This window comes from Pipistrellus kuhlii, unplaced genomic scaffold (assembly GCF_014108245.1).
Source record: "Pipistrellus kuhlii isolate mPipKuh1 unplaced genomic scaffold, mPipKuh1.p scaffold_m20_p_7, whole genome shotgun sequence".
Taxonomy (NCBI): Eukaryota; Metazoa; Chordata; class Mammalia; order Chiroptera; family Vespertilionidae; genus Pipistrellus; species Pipistrellus kuhlii.
In genome coordinates this window covers 37,821,958-37,839,550 of record NW_023425573.1, presented here as the reverse complement: position 1 = coordinate 37,839,550, position 17,593 = coordinate 37,821,958, and the positions used below count along the sequence as shown (strand labels likewise).

The following is a 17,593-nucleotide window of genomic DNA, read 5'->3' as shown; positions in this document are numbered from 1 at the left end:
ATCCACTGAGCCAAACCGGTTTCGGCCAATGCAATATTTTTTAAAAGAGATTATCAGAACTGAAAATGAAGAGACAGACCTTTTCCTATTTTCAAATAGACTGTCTCCATAACAAATAAAAAAATAAAAATAAAAATTTTATAGAACCTATAAATTATTAAAATTAGCAAAAGATGTAGATAAAATCAAATTTACAAAAACCAATAACATTTTATGGTCCAGCATTGATCAATTTACACACTTAACTTAAAAAAAACCTACTCCCCAAAGCAACAACTAAACAAAAACTGCATAGAGATAAATGTAAGAAATTATATGTAAGACCTTTCAAAGAGAAAATAACTTATAAAAGAATATTAAAGTAGATTTGAATAAATGGAGATAAAGAATGTTTATGGGTAGGAAGATAACATTCTTCCTCCAAATTAATCTACAAACTCAATGTAATTCAAAAAAAATCCTAACTTTTATTTCAATGGCACTTGACTTTTCAATGGGACTTGACAACTGAATCCTATAACTAATGGAAAGAGTCAGAGTTCAAAAACAGTCAAAACTATTTTGAAGGGCAGGTTAAGAAGTGGGTGGAGATTTGCCCTACTAAATGTCAAAACATGCAAGACATGGCATTGATCTTATGGTCTCAGCACAGGAAAGACAGAAAGAAATAAAGGAATAGATTGACACAAAAATGGAAACTCTGATAAATGGCAGAGATAGCACTATAAGTGGGGAATGTTGGGCCATTCAATAAACTTTGCTAAGACAATTGGCTATCCCTATGGAAAGTATATACTTAACACAAGAAAAATATTATTTCAAAGTGGATTAACAAGATAAATTGAAAGGTAAAAAATATAAACTTGTAGAGAAAAATATTTTTATGACAGTAGGCAAAGAATTTCTTCAGAAAGACACAAAGTTCCAGCCCAAAGAAATAAAACATCAGTAAAACAATAACACACATATAAACAAAGTTCAAGGGTAAGCCTCTGACTGGGAAAAGATATCATCGGTCCATATATCTATAAATCATGTACCTGGAACTTATTAAAAGTGTTTAAAAATCATTGCTAAAGTGCAAATAACCCCCAAGAAGCAAGAGGACAAAAAATTCAAATAGGCAATTCCCTTCAGAGGAAACATAAATGAATTACACACTTGATGAAAACATGCTCAACCTCACTAGTATGCAGGGAAATGAGACTCGAAATCAGGAATTAGCATTTCACACCCATCATATGGACACACACACACACTTTATATATATAGCAATGGCAATATTGGGGGTCTCTGCAAGGAAGTTTCCCATTTGAAGTCAGGTTAGGCAGCTGGCTGGTTGCTTAGTGACTACTTGTGTTGGGGTGGGGATGGAGGGAGAGAGAACAGGGTAAGAGACAAGAGGGTAGAGACACTATACTCCCAGCCCTTGGATGAAGAGAGCACCATAGAAGGCAGCGAGCTGGCTTGAACCTTCTTTACATCTGATCCCAAAGGGCTGTGTACTGCGTGAAGAGATCCTTGCAGCGAGAATCCGGAGGAGCACCATACTAGGGCAGGGGCTGAATGAGTTTAAAAAAAAAAAAAGTGGAACCAGTAGGAAAAACATGCATTGTTTCTGCTAGTTAGTGAAGGTTTGGTTAAGCCTAGTGGTACAAGGCTCATATGTACAAGGCTTAGTTCTTCTGATTCCTCTTTAACGTCTTAGTTACACTGGCTTGTTTTTCTCCCAGATGAATTTTAAAACATTTTGTCAAATTCCAAAATAAAATTACATTGTTTTTCATTGGAAAAAAAATTATCTTCCAAGGCCAAGGAGTGGGGAAAAGTGTGGGAAAATGTGACTCCTATATACTGCTGGTAGGAGTGTGTACACTGTAAAGATCAATATGGCAATAAATATCTGGTAATCTGAAGAATATTCTATTGGCCAGTGAGTGAAGTTCTAGATACATACTTCAGAGACACACACCATGCACAAGTAAATATATCACTGTTTATAGTAGTCAAAAATTGGAAATAACTAAAATATGCAAAGCAAATGGATAAATTGTGATATACTTATTCAGTGAGTTACAGCATTTAAAATGAATAATTTAGAGAAACTTGTAACATGGATACATTTCAAAAATGAGTAAAAAAAAACCAAAAACAAAAAAACCAAGTCCCAAAACGTTGTATACAGTGTGCCATTCAGTTTAAAAAAAAAAAACAAAAAAAAAATGAAAGCAATTCCATGCACACATGTAAGCATACAAATCCATTCATGATATTATTTGGATAAACATCAAATTCAGAGCAGCAGTAATCTCTGTGGGTGAAGGGGAAAAAATGGAATCAGGGCTCTATAGATTTCAATTATAGCTATCGTCATTTCTTTTTAAAAGAAAACAAGCAAATACTTATAAAACGGTAACTGCAAATGTTGAATATTGATGAATGCTAACCATTTTGTAAACAAATGTTTGCTGACAACTAGGTGGATCGAAGTGAATGAACACATTAATACAGAATGGAGATTATTTCCAGGTGTGGGAGGAATATTGATTTCTCTGAGGCTTATTTACTAATACTTAACTATGGGCCAGGTATTATGGATGTATTTTGCATGAGTGAACTTATTTAATCTCCATCACCCTAAGAAGATGCAACTATTATCCCCATTGTACAGATTAGAAAACTGAGGCTGAGTGGAAAGGTAGTCACAGTTATATAACTTGAAACAGCAGGGCCAGGACATAAACCCAGGTGTGCTAAGTCTAAAACCTATGCACTACATTATAGTGAAAGTTATTAAATGATTAAGAATGAAAAAGCCACAGAAAGTTACCAAAAGTGAGGAAGATGCAATTAGCTAAGAATTTGTAAAGGATCAGGGTGAGGAAAACTAAGTGGGTTTACACAATTAAAGGTAAGGCCCAAACCAAACCTGAGTCTAAATACCTAGTGAAAATATAAAGAAAAGATTATGTGGAGTTAGAGATTAACTACAAAACTAATCTTGGGAGGACTCGTCCCCCTCCCTACATGGGAGTCCGTTCTGTGGGATTCTTTCCCTCTCCCCGTGTGGGAGTCTGTACGTGTTCTCCAATAAATTTCCACTTTTGCAATAAAATAAAACTAATGTTGGCAGAAAGTCATTCCTTAAGACCAAACACAGACACTGCCCTTTGATAAGTGTGCGCTCAGACTAAGATGGACTTCTAAGCCTTCTAATCAGTTCTCTTGGAAACATTTCACTGGTTCTTCAAGGTCCATCCTGACTCACACAGCAAAACTAAATTCCTGACTCCTCTAAGCCTGACTCACCCGGCACTAACCACAGCTTTGTTATTTTCTACAGGACCAAGTCATTGATTTCAAACCACTGTAGAGAAAGAACTGTATCTCAGATGTTTTAGTTGGCATTATTTGGTAGCAAATAACAGCTTCCCAAACTTAAAAAAACTGAAGGTGGAAGTGAAGCAGTCTCTGTAAGGTTTAAAAGGTGTCTTCAGGAAATCAGGAAAAGGAAATGCAAAATGGCACAAAACACTGGAAAAGTGGTTTTCAGGACTCCTGGGACCGTTTTCTTCATCTTTTTCTCTTGGGGTTGTATCTCTCTCATCTTTGCCTTACTCTTTCTGCTTCACATACATGTTCCAAATGCAACCTCCCAAGACATCAGCTTTCCGATTCCAAATTCCCAGAAATCATTTACTTGGCTCAGATTTGACCAGATGTCCACTCCTTGTTGGATCACCTAAACAGCTCATCCCTAAATATTACTTTTAAAAGTAATATTCAAAAAATGGGCCAAAAGTTAGTATTTCCCTGTTTCTAGTAATTGGAGGCTTGGACTTATCTTTATTTGGAAAAAAAAGGTGCAGTTCTTTGACGGCCTTTTCCAATTTAAGGTTGGAACCATTACATGCTAAATTTTCTTTCAATTGAAATGAACCTAGAGTCTTTGGTTGGCTCCTAGAAACATTAAAATAGGAAAGAATTCTACATCAGGGTGTGATTTCTTCAAGACAGTATTTTTTTCTTCAGATTCCATCCTTTGTAAGAAGCAGTCACATCAGAAACATTGTCCACTATAATTTAGATTCTAAAGTTCACCTTCCACATTTTTGCATTAAAGACAAAATAACCGCCTTAGCTGGTTTTGCTCAGTGGATAGAGCATCAAACTGTGGACTAAAGGGTCCCTGGTCAAAGGCACATACCCGGATTGTGGGCTGGATACCAAGTAGGGGGTGTGCAGGAGGCAGCCAATCAATGATTCTCTCATTATTGATGTTTCTCCCTCTCCCTTCCTCTGAAATAAAAACATTAAAATAAACAAAAATTATCCCTTATTCTGAAAAAGAAAATGCATGAACCATAGTCAAATGGAAAAATGCAAAATAATGGTCTTTACTACAGAAAAATAAAATCTCAAGAATTAGCAGGTGTGGAAAAATACAAACCATTTATTGAGTCTTTACTATAAGCCAGACACTGCTAAATGCTTACATTTTAATCAAAACAATTTTGATGTGTACTATTATTAGATATCCTTTTTATAATGATGAAAATTTCAAGGCAAGAAACTACCCAATATCACATCTAGTATGTAGTTTAATATGGACTTAGAAGAGAAGCAAGGAAGTTAAAGGCTGGGAGGTGGGGAGGAAAGTCTGAAGGAAATAGAGGACCTCCCACCCCATTTCAGTATATCATTTTTAATACTTAAAAAAAAAACTTTTAAATATATAATTAAATTATATGAATCATGTTACATTTTCTTAAACTTCAACTCCAATTTTGTTATGCATTTGTATCTGGGTAGCTTAGTGGTCATTTAAGTTCTATTCTCTGGCAATATTCATCAATTTAAGTATCCTTTTTAGAGACGTTTTCAACCTTTTTCTCAATCCTGACTCAGCCACGATCTGTGCATCCTTCTCCTCTTCATGACCAAACTTACTATTGTCTGCTTGCTGTCTCTAAAGCCTCTTGTCTTGTGCCCTGTCAATTACTGTGACCCCCAAAAGATTGGGAATCACTGGTAAAGATTAAATTCTGAACCGCTTGTTCAACTCCTCCAAAACGTTGACACTCCCTCTCTCACAAATTCCTGTGTACCTCTATTCTTCCCTTTTTGCTAATGTCTCTGCCCGAGTTTCCAAAACTCCTCCATGCAGAATCCACCAAGTTTCTAGAGCATTTTGTATCTGCTGCTAGTATAAATTTATCACAATGCATGTGATATGCAAGTCTACCTGAACAAGAAACTAGGCCAAATCAATATTATCTTTGTGTCTCCAACACTAAATAAAGGAGGTGATTTTACTAAAATATCAAATCTTGTTCCAAGATATCCACCAATTTGTTTTGTGCTCATTGACAACAAAGGAATTAATAGCCCTGGCTGGTATGGCTCAGTTGGTTGGAGTGCCATGGTGTGCACTGAAGAGCCATACGTTCGATTCTCAGTCAGGGCAAATATCCAGGTTTTGGGTTCCATTTCCCATTGGGGCACCAGAGCATGTATGAGAGGCAACCAACCAATGTTTCTCTCTCTCCTCTCCCCCGCTTCCTCTCAAAACATTTATTAAAAACAAGCAAACATATCCTTGAGGGAGGGAAAAAGAAGAACTACTACTCATTGATGGCAAAAAGTTTTAAACATCTTTTACACCGAAAACAACTTTTATCAAGTTAATAGCATAAAACAAAAACCAAATTATCTACTCATAGGCAGATGAATATGTCAATTTACGTATTTTAAAACCAAATGTTACTACTTAATAACCCCAAATTTCAAACAATATTAAATACAAAAATTTTAATAAAACATTTTGGGATCATGAGCAGTCAGTATGAGGATCTGAACTACAATTAAGACACGAAGGGGATACTTGCTCCATTTAGATCATTCTAACCCAGGACTGTTCATCATTCACTAGAGAAGCTGTTACACATTCCCATACCCAGACATGTAGACCTAGTAGGTCATGGATGAAGCTATGTGGACATTTTAAAATACTCCCAGCATTTTCTGCAGAATATTGCCTAAGAACTACTTTCCATGAAATGTATGACATGCCTTCAGTTTTATATGTACATGTATGTTTAATTTCTAAGCAACTTCACTATTTAAAATATCTTAAGCTATTTTGCCCGAAGTTACAGAGAACCTGACTTTCTGCAACAAGTTTATGCCATTAAAACTTCACATGCTTTTTTGTTAACGGAATTGCTTTTTAAAGTCCTTGACTCTCAATTCACAAAAAAATGCAATTTTCATAAGTGATATTTTCTTTAAATTAAGGCATAGAGTACAGACACCTAGTCCTCTAGATGAGTATATTCTGATAAGTAGGAATTATTTCTATGTAAATATACTGAATGTATCTTAACTCTAGCATTTACAAAAATAAAGCAATTACAAAAAATATACTATTAAAGAATATACAGGGGTGAGCAAAAATAGGCTCATAGCTGTGAATACATGGGTTTATTTTTATATTATTTACCATATGAACTATAAGCCTATTTTTGCCGACCTCTGTATCTACACAATAAATTTTATAACTAGGAAAAAAAAGACTTTAAGATAATTCTTCAAATATTGTTTCCAGATTATATTCCATGTTTTTTTTTAACACAAATATACAATAGAAATATTTTAAAACCACATATTCTGAGGATGAATACCAACTTTGACTTCTTGTTAGGTAAAGATCCAAAGTTCACTGGTATATTTCTAGTGAGCACTCCAAAAACTCCAAACACTTATTTAAATAATTTTCAAGACTACTTACTTTCTTCATTGCATTCATGCTCTAAGAACTGATAAAATATGCTTGAAAACTCGTAGATCAAAAAGTATTTAAATTTTACACACAACCTGTAAAATTTCAATACTTAAAAACATCTATACCATCCCTTAAGTTTAATACTTAATGAGTATTTTGCTTAGTAAACAATCTCCTAACATAATCCTTTTCATACATCCTAAAAAAATTACTTGAGTTTGAAGATTCAAATTCTATTCCTTACTTCAAAATAATTGTACATTTCATTGATTTCTGTAATTCCAAGACCTTATATTTCATATGACAAGCTGAAGTTTCGTTAAGAAAAACTTTACTTATGTTTACATGTGTATCCAGGGTTGTCCTATGCATTCGAAGATATTATTGAGTGTCACATTGAGCCTGGAAAACAATGGAAATCTTTACTCCATTGTATGCATGTGGAGAACTGGATTTTTAACTTAAAATTACCTAAAATATAGTCATTTGTTTGTTAAATTTTAATGTTAAATTTTAACATTTGTTTTTTGTTAAATTGTTAAATTTTCCTTTCCTCCTACCCTGCCTTTATCATAATTACATACATAAATTCAAAATATAACTTTTAATAATTCTTGCTATATTACCAAAACTTGTTATTTTTTTCAAGAATCTTCATGTAAATTCAAGTTTTTGATAAATTAAAATATACTGCACATTGCTTTAACAGGGAGAATAAACAAATAAAAAACAAGACTTGCAAAATGGCATTGATATTACTCAATTTGGGCAGAGATAAAATATATTTTTTCCAAAGTCTTAATAATAATCACATTCATCAGTAAAAAAATTAGTAATCTGCTGGTTCCTCTATTCTCCTTTATAAGCAAATATACCTGTTTAAGAAAATTTTGATGTCTGAAATCAACACTACAGCAAATAAAAGGCTAAATTGAAGAAAAAACCACACAGACTTTCTTCCCCATACCACTGCAATATTTTAAATGCATAGGAATACAACAAACTCAAAAGGAAAAAAAAAATAGTGTTTTATTAACTATCACACTGTTATAATACACTTTAAACATACAATAAGGTAGCCTTTAAATTTGAGGTGGTCTTAAGAAAAACAAATGAACAAAATTCCAAATTTTGAAATAGGTGAACTGCTGCAGTTATAGGTATACATTTAGGAAAATTGTATAGCTCTTACAAGACCAGCAATGAAACTTTATTTTGTACATTTTTAATAATTGAAAATATAAACAATAATTAAAAAATAAAAAGAAAATACAGCGTAATAAAAAAACATACGTTTCTCAATTAAATGTACTGAATACATACAAATTTTAAGGGAAGAAGCAAAAAAAAGAAAATGGTTGATATTTAAGTGCAGACTGACTACCTAGACAAAAAAAAAAAAATACTTAAAAAAAATATCATAAAACCACTAGTTTTCTATGACTAATATCCATATGGTTGGAGTATTGTCACTATGGAAGTGATTTTGTTATGTTTGCATATGTTATACTTTACTGGTAATTTACATGATGGCTTTTAAGGCCCTGGCAGACATGGTTTTTGGAAACAAGATTGAATAAAAAAGTCACTGCTAAGACGCAATACACCTTATTTTTTTTGGTCCTCCAATATGCAAGAAAAGGGATATCTCACTAGAACATTTTCTTACCACCCAAATGCCTCAACCTATACATTTTTAACTTTTTTAAACATTGGTTATATTGCCCAACTTCGTTATTGAAAGAATATTAACAAGACATTATTTTGGCAAATTAAATCTTAAACATGGCTTTTCAACAGGATTTAAAAGGTGACTATCCCTAGAGTTCCATGTTAAAATGTAGTTTTCAAAATCTTACAAGAGTAATGCTTAAAATATTGTACACAGTTAACCTAATTAAAATAATTAGCTTCAAAATGACAAATTGATAAGCTAAGTAAAGCCTACACTATGTAACATTTGCTTGGAAACTTGATTTGTCAGTTATGCATAATAAAAATTCCAGTCATCAAGAAAATTACAAAAATTTTTTTTATCATAACATGATTTCTTTCACCCACCAACTTTTTTATCTTACAATAGATAAATACCAACATGTTCTCATTTTTACACTAAACCACACAGGATTGATGCATTTGGTTAGACTACCATTCGCATTAAATTCAATTTTCTTTATATAACTTGGTAAAATTTCATTTCTTCTAGATTCCAAAAGTACCTACAAAACCCATGCAATTTTACCATTTTTAATATACTATGGAATATCATACAAAGTAAGGCATTTCAGTGTCATGTATAACCAAGTTACTGTCAATCCAAAAATTTTTGCACATCAATAAAAAGATATCTAAGAACTTAGGAACAATATTCTTCTCACTACTGTATAAAAATAACCACAATGAATAAGTATTTGTGTAATATTTACTCCATTGTCTCATTTCCAGAAACTGTGACAAGCTGTAAAGGTATTTCAGTGTTGGTAAGGATATCTTGATTGCTGGTGGTGGAAGTATTAACAGTTCCTATCCCTGAAACAGAACCTTGTTGAATATTTGCAAGGATAAGTGTTGTTCCTCCTGCAGTAATCAAAGTATCATCTCGTGCAGTTTCCACAGATGCCAGCACTGTACTGCTAGAGTGAATACCTTTTTTATTCTGATGTGTTTTAATATGTTTGGCAAGGTGATCACTTCTCATAAAGCGTTTTGAACATTCTGGACAAACAAATTTCTTCTCACCTGTTAGAAATAAAATTAAGTAACTTAATTTTCTGAATTCAACAATAGACTGATAATTCCCTGAGAAAGAAAATAACCTAACATTGACAGGCAAGGACAGGGAACAGAGTTCAAATAACATTGTGTTAGTTTCATGAACTGCCTCTGCAATTTTCTGATAGAATATTTCCCCTCAAAATAAATGTCATCTTTACTTTTTTATGAAAAGCAGTCTTCTAAACTTATTATAGTCTGTCATTCAGATATTTTAATACCTCAACTATGCTAATAGTTTGTTTTAAAGCATGTTACAAGGTATCAGCTAAAAAATGATAATCTGCAACATAAGTAAAATTGTTTTGTTCAGTTGTTTTCTTTTAATAACGAGAAGAAAAAAAAAATTGACTTCTAATAGAGCCACTGTTTTCCCCTTGTCTGCGTGGATTTTCTCCAGGTAGTCTGGTTTCCTCCCACACCCCAAAGATATACAGGTGTGTCTGTCTGCACTGTCCCAGTCTGAGTGAGTGGGGATGTAGGTGTGAGGGCACCCTGCAATGGAAGAGGGTCTTGCCCAGGGCTGGTTTCCACCTTTCACACAGAGCTGCTGAGAGAAGCTCCAGCCAAGCCACCTGCAACCCTGAACCTAACATAAGCAGGTTGGAAAGTCGTGTGTGTGTGTGTGTGTGTGTGTGTGTGTGTGTGTGTGTGTGTGAGAGAGAGAGAGAGAGAGAGAGAGAGAGAGAGAGAGAGAGAGAGAGAGAGAGAGAATATGTGTATTTCAATGTATTCCAATGTTTAATATTAGCAGTGTAGCGATGTTTTTTGGTGTGTGTGTAGCGATGTTTTTTGGTGTGTGTGTGTGTGTGTGTTTTTATCTTTATTGTTGAAAGTATCAGATGTCTACTTTCCCCCCATTGATCCCTGTTAGGCTGTCCCCGATGTAGTGATGTTTTTGTGATCAGAAATATGCCATAGGAACTTATTAACTCTCACTTATGTCAGCCAGCTGTGGTAAATTGTTTTTGATAAACATCATTTCACACTTAAAAGTCTCAGTTTCTACTGATGTCATTGAGGACTCACTGTATTCCTTTAAAGAAGTTTATAGTTTTAAGCTATATTTAAGGTTATTATTAACATGTTATACCCATGATATTAAACCTCCAACTCTTCAACCTGAATTCAAGTACACAGAGTACTTCTAGATAAAAGTAAAAATGCAAACTTGAGGTCCACTGAGATTAAAACCCCAAGAAATGGCTAGCTGACGACTTCATCTGGAATAATTAAGAGCAAACCCAATATATCATGTTAAAGTTAATAAGACCCTGATGAATAAAACATTTTTAATACAAAAGACAGACTAAATTCTATTATGAAGACTTAATATGTAAGAGGATTAGAAGGCAAAAGGCCAGCCTGAAAAGAATCTACAGAGAAATCCATCAACAAATCTAGTCTTTTCTTAATTTATTTTAACATGCCTTATCCATCTCCTGTTCCAGCACCTCTACTCGAGGTAAGTTCTCAACAGACCTCACGTCTGAATTACATTGCAAGAACACCCTTGTCTTTACTCTTCTAACTTAACAAATCAATACCAGACAAATATTCCTTAAATACCAAATATTATTACAATACAAAACTTTACCACTGTAAGTAAGTGGTATGGGAATGCAAGGCTAACTTGAGATAACTAAGATTATGGCTCAATTCTAATATCTAAAATCTCATCTTCTTCATATCAAATGATCCCTCACCTCTTTTATTCACATACTATTCTTCTGAGACGGTATTTCCCAAAGTTTCTCTTGGAACATTAGTTCTGAGAGATGTTCCATGGCAAATGGCACAAAGATCAAAGATATTTGGGAAATGCTACACAAACTACACCCCTCCACAGAGGTGCATGGTGCTTGTTAACGTTTAATTAAAGGTCGTAAAAGATGCTGCCTTGAAACATCTTTTACCCAGTGTTTTCCACACATTTGGTCACAAACCTTCCCCTGCACACCCCCCTCCCCCCATTTCATTGACTTTTATATCCTGCTGACCAAATTCCACTGAGGAAAAGTCTGTTATAGGGCCATAAAACCAATCCATTGCCCCAAAATCCCTTACTATCCCAAGCAATCATGATCTCTATCTCTAAGCATACTTTCTTGCATTTTCTGTTGCAGTTATAAACAACTCATCTGTCTACCTACCTACCTGAAGAGTGAGACAGAAACTATAAAACAAGTAGAGCATCTAATATGTATAATACTAAATACTTCACAGGTTATTTTATGTAATATTTAAAGCAATACAAGAGGTGTGAAAGCAGGTCAGAGACAGCTTATTTACTTAATCTAACAGAGTTCATGGATTTGAATCCAGATCTAGGAGACTTCAGGATCCATAATGTCCTCCATTTCACCATGCTTCTTCTTTCTAAGCTCTCTAGGACTGTAAGTACATTACATATTTTTTTCAATTCTTCAGTGTTGAACATAGACTGAACACATTGATCATTACATGGTAGCAGAAGAAATCTCTAAATTATAAATCAGGATTAAGTTTGGGTCATTCGTAGGCCCATTTCATGTAACAACCACATACTATATAAAAACAATTAAATGAAAGAATCTTAATATCAACAATGCCTTTGTTATTTCTCAATGAAATATCTTTTGCTTACATCAGACATTAAAACAGAGAAAAGGTGAAATGTCTAACTTTGTCAGAGGAAAAGGAATTATTTTTTATTAAAGTGTTGCGGAAGATGAAAGAGTTAAGATAGATAAGCAACAAAAGCAGACAACTAACTTGAAAGGTTTAACATAAAAAATAATAGCATAAATGTGGCTTAAGATACTCAATAACATTAAAAACAAAGCACTAACTAAAAAAGAAAAGTTAACCAATGTCTGCATAAAACAAATGTTATTTTATAAGTCATATTAGCTTGTTGTTAATAAAGATAAGAATTTGATGTGATTGGTCACATTTTTAAAATTCAGTTCAGGTATGTGTTCTAAAAAACAAAAAACTTTCAAGATAGTATATAGCCCTATAATTCATTTTTGTCTGTTAAAAGTAAATATTAGTAACCTGTATGTGTTCTTCTGTGCCTCTGTAATTCATCACTTCGAGTAAATCTTTTACCACAGAACATCCAGTTACAAACAAAAGGGCGCTCCCCAGAATGCCAACGTAGATGAGCTCTCAGATGTGAGGTCTTCCCATAGACTTTACCGCATCCTGGTATATGACAAATGTGTTGCTTCTTTTTCCCAAGATTGGTACCTCTAAAAAACACACAGAATAATATATACTTACATGTAAATATTCAAATGGATATTACCACTTACATATCATCATGTTACATCTCATATAGAAGACATTATCACCATGAGATCAATCAGAAACCAAGACCAATTAACATCAATTTCAATAAAAAAATTTTCAAACATGTTAATTTTACATGTTGATTTTACTCAATAATTAAATTGCTGCCCAAATGTAAGTATGTTAAAGTATTACATAATTTAAAAGGGTATTTTACATATTTTAAAAAGTGTAACAAAGTTATTGATTATTCTGTCAGAACCATTCACAAATTCTATGCATAAGCCCAATCCCAATTTAGTAGTATGGGAAACTAAGTGGTCTACTCAAAGTCATGCTATTGGCTAATTTAAAAAGGAAATAAACCAAGCATGAATACAAAACTAATCACAGGTACAATTAAAAGGTAGATAGGCACATTATGCATATTTACTCATATATTTATATGGCCACACCCTGAATATACACTGAAGAAAGTTTTTTAAAAAATTTTGGACAAAGCTTTCTTAGCTCCCTTAGCATTACATGAAATAAATATAAATAAAAATTATCTTTACAGTTAAAATTTCTTTCATATTAACCATGCAAAGATACCCCAAATTATACATCAACGATATAATAAAATACAATTTCTCCACATCACAAAATTTAACATTTGTTGTATTTCAGTATTGATATCAAGAACAGGGTTTGGGAGATATATGCTTAGATGGGTGAACAGAGGTATCTTATACTAAGCAAGAAGAAAACTTTTTTATTCCATAACTGATATTCAAATAATCTTAAACACTACAAAATGATACTACTACAGCTTTTAAAAAATTAGACTAGTTACTGAATAAAAATGAGTTTATAAAAAACATGTAACATTTCAGACTCACAATTGTCAAAACCATATTATATAAAATTTGCAATGTTTTTGAGATTAACAAAGGTACATTTAAGAACCCCCAACTTCCCGTCCTCCCCCAATCTCAGTCTAGCTTATAGCCTGCAAAACTTCCATAAGCCTGAAAATCCTCCTGTATATAATACACCTATATTTTTCAAATTTTACTAGAAAAATGCGTATTTCCCCACATTTATATTTTAATGTACTCACACTCAGTAGCATGTGAAATTGCCATAGGACAAACAGTGCTAAACGGTGCAGTGCTGGCTGTTAGATGCCATAGGTGTTCTGAACAGGGAGACATCAATGTGGGCTCCAGTAGTTAGAGAAGGCTTCGTGGAGGAGGTGGGTAGGATTTAGATAGAAAGGAGGGAAGGCATTCCAGGCAGAGGAATAGCATAAGTAAAGACAAGGAGGAATCATGCTGTTGTCTCAAGGGCAAGGATGTCATAATCTAACACAATTCTAGTTTCTGCTCCAGTCCACCCCCAATTTCTACAACTCTCTTTAAAGAGCTGAGTTGAGTGAAACAGGTCTTTCTGGCTCACCTGTAATGCCAAAGTCTTAACCAAAGCCAATATGTTTCCTTTAATTTCGTTTTTTTAAATTTAGCATATTCTTAAATAGCCCTAAGAAAAAGAGCAATGCTTGTGGCTCCTGGTGTGCAAACCAATTTTATATATCGTGTTCACCATAGCAATTTCACAGAGAACCCCATCTGGTTCACTGTTATACTCTCCTAAGACTACCAACTCAGGTGAATCATGTGCTTTTATAAACTCAAAAGTGCTATTTTACTAACTTAGCAAAAATTTAGCTTGAGAACACTAACAAAGCACAAAATTGTAACAAAATGCAGCAACAAATTTGGGTTCTCAAAGAACCAAGAAGCCAGAGAAAGATAAAGATATTCCTCATTATTAAAGATATTAAAGGTATTCCTCATTATAAGGAAATAAGAAATATTCATTATTTGGAAATAGGACAAGCATCTAAGAAAGAAAATAAAAATAGAGATGGGCACACATAAATATATAATTTAAGGGAAAAGCTCAAAATGCAGTCCAAATTTCCATTTAAAAAGGAAATTCTATTCCAGATAAGAACTAAATGTGCTAGGCATGAATTTATGGTATGTGATGATGTAAAGGAAGGAAAAGAATTGAAGTAAATTTCTCAACAAACTTCAGGTAACAAAAGATTTAGCCATACGTTTTCATCATAATCATACCTATAATACTTACTATATAATCTGAAAAACCGAAGAATTTTAAATTTCTACTATTTTTGAGTGCCTAAGCATGCTCCAAATAATTTAATCATGCCAAGATAGAGTGAATAGAATAAATAAACTAAAGGTAGAGGGATTAAGAAAAGCTAAATAACCAAGTCTTTCTTTTGCTTGGGATGGAAGAAATGGGACACAGACTGAGCTGACAAAGAAAACAGATTTTTGCAAAATAACTTAATTTTTCTAAATATGGATTGATGTTTAATCTACACAAAATCGACATAACAATGCCTTTAGAATGTATTTCCCTTTATTAAAATTTTTTGTCTCTTCCATTAAAGTAAAAAATTTCTGAAGGCTTGTTCTACTTAACAAATATTGGCTAAATGGCCAAATAAATACTGTTTTTTAATACCTCATTATATTTTACATCCTGTTCAAAAGGGCAAACAAATGAAATTTAGTTCTCTAAATTACACATATTTTATTTAAAGAATATGACAGAGAAAAATGGCTAATAACCTAAATTTTTTAAAGTACCACCTGTCTCACCAATGCCAAACATTTTGGAATATTTGGGATTTACTATATATATATATATATATATATATATATATATATATGTTATGATTTTATTAGAGACAGCAATTGTCAATGATACAATTGTGCCTACTATATACATATGAACATACAGAACTCATATGTTCAAATGAGTTCTAAGAAACAATGTAAAAGATGTCTTACAAACATCAATTTTGATTTCTTAGAATAAATTATTTTAAAATGAACTTACAAAACTTCTAGAAAAAATATAAGTGCTTTTATAATTCTCAGACTGAAAAGATTTTAAAGACATCATACAAAAACTCTTAACTAAAAAAGACTGGGCTTAAAAATGTTTGCAAACTAAGTAATGAAACTCATTCTTCACTTGTATAACAATGCATTTTGCGAACCACAGTCATAAAGTTGAAAGTCAATGTAAAATCAGAAAAAATGTCTGTGTATGACAAACACACAAATTAACAGATTCACAGAAGACATAAAGAAACAATGCACAAAATAAATTTTAAAAAGGTAAAATAATGTTCAATCTCACAAATAACAAATATACTAAATAAATAAAATAATACTGAGGTATTACTTTTCATCTATCAGACTTTAAAAGGCTTGAAAAAAATTATAAAATCCATTATTGGCAAGGGTGTGGAAAAGCAGATATTCTCATATACCACTGGTGGAAGTAATAAATTGGTAAAGCCTTTCTAGTACACAAATCCCTTTGATCCAAGAATTCCATTTTTACCAACTTACACTGATGAAACAATCAAACAAATGTACAAAGATGTATGCATGAGAATCAAAATGACAATAAAATCCCCCCCAAAAAAGACGTTAAATTTTTATGCACCCATACAATAGACTACTATACAGCCATAAAAAAAAAAAAAAAAAAAAAAAAAAACTGATGCAAAATATATAGACGTGAAAAATGTGGTCACAAAAATTTTCAAAATAAGAGACATGTAAAGTAGTGAGAATAAAATAATTATACTTTAAAATACTTATAAAGTCTGGAAGGATATATATATATATAAATGTCACAACCATTATCTTGAGGTGAAATAGGATTTGGGTATTCTTTTAATACTCTCCTCTACTTCTGAATTTTTATGAGCATGCATTAGTTTAATAAACATTTTTAAAAGATTTTCATTTTAAAGAATAAGTAAAACAAGCCAGACCTTGATCCTCAATTTGACTTGCATAAACAATTATCTTGAAAGTTCCTCTAAAAATAAGTTAATTTCAGAAGTTATTGCCTAACTAAAAAGTTCCATTTACTTAAACTGACCAAACTATTTCAAATAAATGCAATTTCAAATAACTGAATAATTACCAGTAAATACAAATATCTAAGCATCAGATGCAGAAGTAAATCCACTTAAGAGGCAGTATAGAGGTAAAGTTCTGGATCAAGAATCTGGAACCAGATATCTGTTATATGTGCTCATCCAAGCACTCACTTCTCTATGCCTCACTTATAAAACTATCTAATCTCTCACTGTTAGAAGTTATTTATTGCTAACTGACTGTCCAATGTTCAAATCAACTAATAAGATTTACTCAAAGGCAAAGTCTCTTTATCTCAAACTCATTAACTATCAATAGCATTTTTGTCTGTTTAAACAGTGCATTTTTGAGAGAGGTATGTTAAGGCCTTTCCCTATGACTGGGAATTTGGTTAGTATATCTTTATAGTTCTCAGCTTTTGCTATATATATTTCAAAGATGTGGGGGAAAGATACCATGACTATTAAATCTTGGTGAAAACTTTATGTTATTAAGCAATATACCCCTATCTATCCAATTGATGATTTTTACCTTAATCCTACCTTGCTGTCCAAGTTCTCTTTGTTAACATTTGCTTAATCAATCTTTTTCCATCCTTTTAGCTGGATTTTATGTTCTTTAAATATGATCTGAGTCTCCATGCCTTAATTACTAAGCTTTATCCATGCATATTTAATATAATTACTGGTCTGTTTTGAGTTTATTCTTGTCATGTTATTCTGTCTTAATGTTTATTTTTAAAAACTCTAAATTGAAATATTACAGTTCTACTTTTTAAAGGCTT

General features: G+C 32.6%; 1 protein-coding gene and 1 long non-coding RNA gene across 6 annotated transcripts in view; both read right to left on the bottom strand.

The window, feature by feature from the left end:
• Nucleotides 1–7,788: 7,788 nt before the first annotated feature.
• The window catches only part of SP3 (Sp3 transcription factor), a 43,214-nt gene continuing 33,409 nt past the window's right edge, over nucleotides 7,789–17,593 (bottom strand). For 3 of the 5 annotated variants that reach the window (XM_036420658.2, XM_036420659.2, XM_036420660.2), the window contains 2 exons: nucleotides 12,596–12,792; nucleotides 7,789–9,523 (listed from right to left, as the gene is read on the bottom strand). In XM_036420658.2, coding sequence (XP_036276551.1) covers nucleotides 9,207–9,523; nucleotides 12,596–12,792 — 514 coding nt within the window. In that variant the 3' untranslated portion in view covers nucleotides 7,789–9,206. The other 2 variants (XR_004984792.2, XM_036420661.2) reach the window with 2 other exon arrangements.
• Nucleotides 11,114–12,589, bottom strand: LOC118708987. The gene is made up of 2 exons (XR_004984793.2): nucleotides 11,473–12,589; nucleotides 11,114–11,397 (listed from the first exon to the last, which is right to left on the bottom strand). It is a non-coding gene; the product is annotated as an uncharacterized LOC118708987 (long non-coding RNA).